The sequence below is a fragment of the Salvelinus sp. IW2-2015 genome, unplaced genomic scaffold (genome assembly GCF_002910315.2).
Source record: "Salvelinus sp. IW2-2015 unplaced genomic scaffold, ASM291031v2 Un_scaffold4551, whole genome shotgun sequence".
NCBI lineage: Eukaryota > Metazoa > Chordata > Actinopteri > Salmoniformes > Salmonidae > Salvelinus > Salvelinus sp. IW2-2015.
In genome coordinates, this window is record NW_019945821.1 from 16,681 (window position 1) to 25,777 (window position 9,097).

At 42.1% G+C, this 9,097-nt stretch overlaps 1 protein-coding gene across 1 annotated transcript in view; it reads right to left on the bottom strand.

Annotated features, from left to right (window-relative positions):
- Positions 1 to 9,097, bottom strand: part of LOC112077423 (PDZ and LIM domain protein 7-like) — a 25,605-nt gene that overhangs the window by 7,765 nt on the left and 8,743 nt on the right. Inside the window, exons 5-6 of the mRNA XM_024143936.2 lie at positions 2,385 to 2,478; positions 1,900 to 2,131 (exon numbers count right to left, since the gene is read on the bottom strand). Of these exons, the coding sequence (XP_023999704.2) occupies positions 1,900 to 2,131; positions 2,385 to 2,478 (326 nt within the window). The remainder of the gene's footprint in view (positions 1 to 1,899; positions 2,132 to 2,384; positions 2,479 to 9,097) is intronic.

Consider the following 9,097-nt stretch of genomic DNA (forward strand, 5'->3'; position numbering starts at 1 on the left):
TCTGACACTCTGCATTAAATTTAGGAACCAATCTGACACTGTTAGATTAGGAAACCACCTGACACTGTTAGATTAGGTAGGAACCACCTGACAGTTTAGATTAGGAACCACCTGACACTGTTAGATTAGGAACCACCTGACACTGTAGATTAGGAACACCTAGACACTCTGACTTAGATTAGGAACACACCTGACACTGTTAGATAAGGAACCACCTGACACTGTTAAGATAGTTAGAGATTAGGAACCACCTGACACTGTTAGATATAGGAACCACTTCTGACGACTGTTAGATTACGAGAACCATCTGACACTGTTAGATTAGATTAGGAACCACCTGACACTGTTAGATTAGGAACCATCTGACACTGTTAGATTAGGAACCATCTGACACTGTTAGATTAGGAACCACCTGACACTGTTAGATTAGGAACCACCTGACACTGTTAGATTAGGAACCACCTGACACTGTTAGATTAGGACACGACCGCACTGTTAGATTAGGAACGACCCTGACACTGTTAGATTAGGAACCATCTGACACTGTTAGATTAGGGACACGGACTGACATGTAGAGGAAACCATCTGACACTGTTAGATTAGGAACAACCTGACATGTAGATTAGGACCATCTGACACTGTTAGATTAGGAAACCAATCTGACACTGTTAGATTAGGAACCATCTGACACTGTTAGATTAGGAACCATCTGACACTGTTAGATTAGGAACCATCTGACACTGTTAGATTAGGAACGACCTGACACTGTTAGATTAGGAAACATCTGACACTTTAGATTAGAAACCATCTGAGCACTGTTAGATTAGAACCACTGACACTGTTAGATAGGAACCATTGACCACTGTGTAATTAGAACATCTGACACTGTTAGATTAGGAAACATCTGACACTGTTAGATTAGGAACCATTCGACACTGTTTAGATTAGGAACCACCTGACACTGGTAGTTAGGAACCACCTGACACTGTTAGATTAGGAACACCTGACACTGTTAGATTAGAACCATCTGACACTGGTAGAATTAGGAACCATCTGACACTGTTAGATTAGAACACACCTGACACTGTTAGATTAGGAACCATCTGACACTGTTAGATTAGGAAACCACATTCGCTGACACTGTTAGATTAGAACCATCTGACACTGTTAGATTAGGAACACCTGACACTGTTAGAGATTAGGAACATCTGACACTGTTAGATTAGGAACCACCTGACACTGTTAGATTAGGAACCATCTGACACTGGTAGATTAGGAGACCACTGACACTGTTAGATTAGGAACCATCTGACACTGTTAGATTTAGGAACCACCTGACACTGTTAGATTAGGAACCATCTGACACTGTTAGATTAGGAACGACCGACACTGTTAGATTAGGAACCATCTGACACTGTTAGATTAGGAACCATCTGACATGTTAGATTAGGAGAACCCCTGACACTGTTAGATTAGGAACCATCTGACACTGTTAGATTAGGAACGACCTGACCAGGTTCCAGTTCAAGAGAGAACGGTTCATTTCTAAAAGGATAATGACGAAGTTATATAAAGACCAAGAGTATTCCCTGGTCAGGTCTATTATGAAATGATAGTCTATGGAGTTTATCCTCTCTACTTTTTTTATCCTCTCTATACTACTTTTTCATAAAGGACTGATGTAAGGAACAGCAGTTGTTGTATTGACCCAATATGGGGCTATTTTTTCATTCAGAGTTTTGGCACAATTTTTTTTTGTAATATATAAATAATTGGGTGATATTTCAGGCTTGGCTGGCTCTAGTGTTTAATAATATAACAGACAGTGGGCAGTAGTAAATAAAGACCATGCCGTTATTCATCTAACAGACAGGGGCAGTACAGTCCTAGGGTTCCCACCTAATGATCTTGTTGCAGGCTCCACACAGAGGGGTCCTTCCGCTGTCCTCGGGTGCCTGCTGAGCTGCCTGTAGGATAGAGGAGCGGTTCTGCATGGGCGTAGGCTGGGCCGGCTGTCTGTGCTGGGTCAGAACCGTACTGGTCTTGTCTGGGGCGTAACGGTCAGCGAACCCTGGGTCGGTCACCCACGGAGGACGTACCAGAGGACCAGCCTTGACTGGAGTCTTAGAGGCTGGGGAACCCAGAGAAATGTTTTAATACAACGCATTCAACAGGGAGACTCCTTATCTTATAAGGAATCATGGRAAATGTATGAATGATTATAGCACGTGTTACAACGTATTACTATGCTTATAGTATGTGCTATAATACATATTTCAAAGCTTATAACATGTTATAATGCATCTAACTAATAAATAAAAGGCTTGGATTATTGTTATAATTACCAGAACCTGTCATTTGAACTCTGAACTGCAGAGACTCACCATCAGGTTTGTCTGCTGTCTGGGTCTGAGCCTTAGCAGGTGACAGAGAGGCCTTGATGCTGGGGAGAAAAACACACTCCCTTAGGAACAGTTGCTAGAGGGTTACCATGGTGACTCAGAMGAGGTAGAGTGGCAGCAGTGGCTGACATTATCATCATCATCATTGAGGGAGTTCTGTGTTCATTTTTAAATGGAAGGAGCATAATGGTCAAATCATTGCGAGGATTGCTCCCTTATCTCTCTGTGACTATACCACCACTTACAGAAAGTGGACTGGGAATTGTTATGCGTTAAGTCATATTCCTCCAAAACAGACAAACACAGTCTGCTTAAACTAGTAACACACAAACAATGATACGTTTTCCTGTCTTTATTGAACACACTGTAAACATTCACAGTGCAGGGTGGGAAAAGTATGTGAACCCTTGGATTTAATAACACGTTGACCCTCCTTTGGCAGCAATAACCTCAACCAAACGTTTTCTGTAGTTGCGGATCAGACCTGCACAACGGTCAGGAGGAATTTTGGACCAAACTGTTTCAGTTCAGCAATATTCTTGGGATGTTTGGTGTGAACTGCTCTCTTGAGGTCATGCCACAGCATCTCAATCAGGTTGAGGTCAGGACTCTGACTGGGCCACTCCAGAAGGTGTATTTTCTTCTGTTGAAGCCATTCTGTTATTGATTTACTTCTGTGTTTTGGGTCGTTGTCCTGTTGCATCACCCAACTTCTGTTGCGCTTCAATTGGTGGACAGATAGCCTTACATTCTCCTGCAAAATGTCTTGATAAACTTGGGAATTCATATTTCCGTCGATGATAGCAAGCTGTCCAGGTCCTGATGCAGTAAAGCAGATCCAAACCATGATGCTCCCTCCACCATACTTTACAGTTGGGATGAGGCTTTAATGTTGGTGTGCTGTGCCTTTTCTTCTCCACACAGTGTTGTGTGATCCTTCCAAACAACTCAACTGTAGTTTCATCTGTCCACAGAATATTTTGCCAGTAGCGCTGTGGAACATCCAGGTTCTCTTTTGCGGATTTCAGACGTGCAGCAATGTTTTTTTTGGACAGCAGTGGCTTCTTCCGTGGTGTCCTCCCATGAACACCATTCTTGTTTAGTGTTTTACGTATCGTAGACTCGTCAACAGAGATGTTAGCATGTTCCAGAGATTTCTGTACAGTGGGGAGAACAAGTATTTGATACACTGACAATTTTGCAGGTTTTCCTACTTACAAAGCATGTAGAGGTCTGTCATTTTTATCATAGGTACACTTCAACTGTGAGAGAAGGAATCTAAAACAAAAATCCAGAAAATCACATTTATGATTTTTAATTATAATTAATCTCCATTATTGCATGACATAGTATATTTGATTACATCAGAAAAGCAGAACTGAAAATATTTGGTACAGAAACTTAGTTTGCAAGTTACAGAGATCATACGTTTCCTGTAGTTCTTGACCAGGTTGCAACACACTGCAGCAGGGATTTGTGCCCACTCTCCATACAGACCTTCTCCAGATCCTTCAGGTTTCGGGGCTGTCGCTGGGCATACGGACTTTCGGCTCCCTCCAAAGATTTTCTATTGGGTTCAGGTCTGGAGACTGGTTAGCCACTCCAGGACCTTGAGATTGCCTTCTTAACGGAGCATCCTTAGTTGCCCTGGCTGTGTGTTCGGGTCGTTGTCATGCTGGAAGACCCAGCCACGACCCATCTTCATGCTCTTACTGAGGAAGGAGGTTGTTGTGTCAAGATCTCGCGATACATGCCCATCCATCCTCCCTTCAATTCGGGCAGTCGTCCTGTCCCCTTTGCAGAAAAGCATCCCAAAGAATGATGTTTCACCTCCATGACACATTCCGGTTGGGATGGTGTTCGTTGGGTTGTTACCTCATCGAGGCTTCTATTCCTCCAACACCCGGACGAGATGGAGTTTAGAGCAAAAAGCTCTAGATTTTGTTCTTCATCAGAACATGACCCTTTCCCATTCCTCCTCTGGATCAATCAGATGTCATATGGCAAACTCAGACGTGGCTGACATGCGGCTTGGCTTGAGCAGGGGGACCTTCGATGCGCTGCGGAATTTTATATACCACTGACGCGTATGTGTGTTCACTAATGGTTTTCTTTGAGGACTGTGGTCCCAGCCTCTTCAGGTCATTGACCAGGTCCTGCCTGTAGTTCTGGCTGATCCCTCACATTCCCTATGATCATTGATGACCCCACGAGGGAGATCTGCATGAGAGCCCCAGACCAGGGTGGATTGAACCGCATCCTTGAATTCTTCCATTTTCTAATAATTGTGCCAACAGTTGTGCCTTCTCACCAGCTGGCTTGGCTATTGTCCTGTGCCCATCCCACCTTGTACAGGTCATACAATTTATCCCTGATGGTCCTTACCACAGCTCTCTGGGTCTTGGGCCATTGTGGAGGGTTGGAGTCTGTTTGATTGAGTGTGTGGACAGTGTCTTTTATCAGGTACGAGTTCTAAACAGGTGAGTTAATACAGGTAATGAGTGGAGAACAGGAGGGCTTCTTAAGAAAAACTAACAGGTCTGTGAGAAGCGGAATTCTTACTGGTTGGTAGGTGATCAATACTTATGTCATGCAATAAAATGCAAATGAATTATTAAAAATCATACAATGTGATTTTCTGGATTTTTGTTTTAGATTCCGTCTCTCACAGTTGAAGTGTACCTATGATAAAAATTACAGACCTCTACATGCTTGTTAAGTAGGAAAACCTGCAAACCGGCAGTGTATCAAATACTTGTTCTCCCCACTGTACGTCTTTAGCTGACACTCTAGGATTCTTCTTAACCTCATTGAGCATTCTGCACTGTGCTCTTGCAGTCATCTTTGCAGGACGGCCACTCCAAGGGAGAGTAGCAACAGTGCTGAACTTTCTCCATTTATAGACAATTTGTCTTACCGTCGTGGACTGATGAACATCAAGGCTTTTAGAGATACTTTTGTAACCCTTTCTAGCTTTATGCAAGTCAACAATTCTTAATCTTATGTCTTCTGAGATCTCTTTAGTTCGAGGCAGGGTTCACATCAGACAATGCTTCTTGTGAATAACAAACTCAAATTTTGTGAGTGTTTAGGGCAAGGCAGCTCTAACCAACATCTCCAATCTCGTCTCATTGATTGGACTCCAGGTCAGCTGACTCCTGACTCCTGACTCCAATTAGATTTTGGAGAAGTCATTAGCCTAGGGGTTCACGTACTTTTCCCAACCTACACTGTGAATGTTTAAATTATGTATTCAATATAGACAAGAAAAATACAATAATTTSTGTGTTRTTAGTTTAAGCACACTGTGTTTGTCTATTGTTGTGACTTAGATGAAGATCARATCWAATTTTAAGACCAATTTATGCAAAACTCCAGATCATTCCAAAGGCTTCACATACCTTTTCTTGCCATTGTAGAGTAGGAGTCGGCAACAGGCCACACAAAGTTTTTAGTAAAAACATAGTTTTTTGGGGGATAACACAAAAAATGACCCCGAATTCAGCTAAAATATACAGTTGAAATCAGACGTTTACAGACACTTAGGTTGAAGTCATTAAAACACGTTTTACAAACACTCCACAAATTTCTTGTTAACAAACTATAGTTTTGGCAAGTCGGTTAGGACATCTACTTTGTGCATGACACAAGTCATTTTCCCAACAATTGTTTACAGATTATTTCACTTATAATTCACTGTATCACAATTCCAGTGGGTCAGAAGTTTACATACACTAAGTTGACTGTGCCTTTAAACAGCTTGGAAAATTCCAGAAAATTATGTCATGGCTTTAGAAGCTTCATAATTTGAGTCAATTGGAGGTGTACCTGTGGATGTATTTCAAGGCCTACCTTCAAACTCAGTGCCTCTTTGCTTGACATATGGGGAAAATCAAAAGAAATCAGCCAAGACCTCAGAAAAAAAATTGTAGACCTCCACAAGTCTGGTTCATCCTTGGGAGCAATTTCCAAATGCTGAAGGTACCACATTCATGTGTACAAACAATAGTACGCAAGTATAAACACCATGGGACACGCAGCCGTCATACCGCTCAGGAAGGAGACGCGTTCTGTCTCCTAGAGATGAACGTGCTTTGGTGCGGAAAAGTGGCAAATCAATCCCAGAACAACAGCAAAGGACCTTGTGAAGATGCTGGAGGAAACAGGTATAAAAGTATCTATATCCACAGTTAAACGAGTCCTATATCGACATAACCTGAAGGCCGCTCAGCTAGGAAGAAGCCACTGCTCAAAACTGCCATTAAAAAGCCAGACTACGGTTTGCAACTGCACATGGGGACAAGGATCGTACTTTTCGGAAAATGTCCTCTGGTCTGATGAAGCAAAAAAAACTGTTTGGTCATAATGACCATCGTCAGGAAAGGAAAAAGTGGGAGGCTTGCAGCCAAAGACACCATCCAACCGTGAAGCACGGGGGGGTGGCAGCATCATGTTGTGGGGGTGCTTTGCTGCAGGAGGGACTGGTGCACTTCACAACAACCGATGGCATCATGAGGAAAGAAATATTCTGGATATATTGAAGTAACATCTCAAGACATCAGGAAGTTAAAGCTTGTCGCAAATGGGTCTTCCAAATGGACAATGACCCCAAGCATACTCCCAAAGTTGAGGCAAAATGGCTTAAGGACAACAATGTCAAGGTATTGGAGTGCCATCACAAAGCCCGACCTCAATCCTATAGAAAATTTGTGGTCAGAACTGAAAAAGCGTGTGCGAGCAAGGAGGCCTACAAACCTGACTCAGTACATCAGCTCTGTCAGGAGGAATGGGCCAAAATTCCCCAACTTATTGTGGGGAGCCTTGTGGAAGGCTACCTGAAACGTTTGACCCAAGTTAAACAATTTAAAGGCAATGCTACCAATATTAATTGAGTGTATGTAAACTTCTGACCACTGGGAATGTGATGAAAGAAATAAAATCCTGAAATAAATCATTCTCTCTGCTATTATTTCTGACATTTCACATTCTTAAAATAAAGTGGTGATCCTAACTGACCTAAAACAGGGCATTTTTTTTGGATTATATGTCAGAGATTGTTGAAAAACTGAGTTTAAAATGTATTTGGCTAAGGTGAATGTAAACTTCCACTTCAACTGAATTTCATTTAGGAAATCTGTTCCAAGTATTAATTACATTGAGACGTGATCGTGCCTCATGTAATTAAGGTATAGAATGACTGTAAATTAGAATTTTGGTATTTTTTAACTATGACGGCCACTCCGGCCAAACTCTAATCCGGATGACGCTGGGCCAATTGTGCGCCGCACATGAAACTCCCAATCACGGCCGGGTTGTGATACAGCCTGGAATCGAACCAGGGTCTAGCCCTGAGATGCAGTGCCTTAGACCTCTGCGCCACACGGGAGCCTGGGCTTAGTTGTGATCCCCCCCCCAAACCATCCACTCCGACAGAAATCGGCACGGCTGAATTAAGTTGCTACCCCATCTGTAGGTTAGTAGCGTCTGTCTCAGTAATAGGGTGTGTACAGCCGTCTCAGTAACAGGTGTCTACAGCCGTCTACATGTTCGTAAAAACAGCCGTCTCAGTAAACAGGTGGTCTTCGTAACAGCGCGTCTCAGTAACAGCCGTGCTCGAGTAACATGGTGTCTACAGCCGTCTCAGTAACAGCCGTCTCAGTAACAGGTGTCTACAGCCGTCTCAGTAACACGTGTCTCAGTAACAGGTGTCTACAGCCGTCTCAGTAACAGGTGTCTCAGTAACAGGTGTCTACAGCCGTCTCAGTAACAGGTGTCTACAGCCGTCTCTGGAACCAATTACCATCTCATTACTACATCTACACATCTAACAGCAGAGAGAACGCAGATATTTTACAGAGGAGTGAAAGATGTACAGTATGTGAAAGTGGTCAGAGTGTAGTATTGCATGGTAGTATAGTATTGCAGAGTACAGTATAGTATTATAGTATTGCAGTGTACAGTATATCACGGTAGTATAATATTGCATAGTACAGTATGTTAGTGTAGTATTGCATAGTATAGTATTATAGTATTACAGAGTACAGTATAGTATTATAGTATTATAGTATTGCAGAGTACAGTATAGCATGGTAGTATAGTATTGCAGAGTACAGTACAGTATTATAGTATTGCGGCGTACAGTATAGCGTGGTAGTATAGTACTGCATAGTACAGTATTGTAGTATAGTATTGCAGAGTACATTATAGTATGGTAGTATAGTATTGCATATTGCAGTATGGTAGTGTAGTACTGTATAGCACAGTATGGTAGTATAGTATTGTAGAGTACAGTATAGTACTGCAGAGTGTATTATATTATTGTATGGTAGTGTAGTATTAAATGGTACAGTAGAGTATTGTAGAGTACAGTATAGTACTGCAGAGTGCAGTATAGTATTGTATGGTAGTGTAGTATTAAATGGTACAGTATAGTACTGCAGAGTGCAGTATAGTATTGTATGGTAGTGYAGTATTAAATGGTACAGTATAGTATAGTATTGTAGAGTACAGTATAGTGTACAGTATAGAGGAGTACAGTGCAGTGGAGTATAGTGGTGTACAGTATAGAGGAGTACAGTATAGTGGAGTACAGTGGTGTACAGTATAGAGGAGTACAGTGGTGTACAGTATAGTATAGTGTACAGTATAGAGGAGTACAGTGGTGTACGTACAGTACAGATGTGGATGTAACGAGT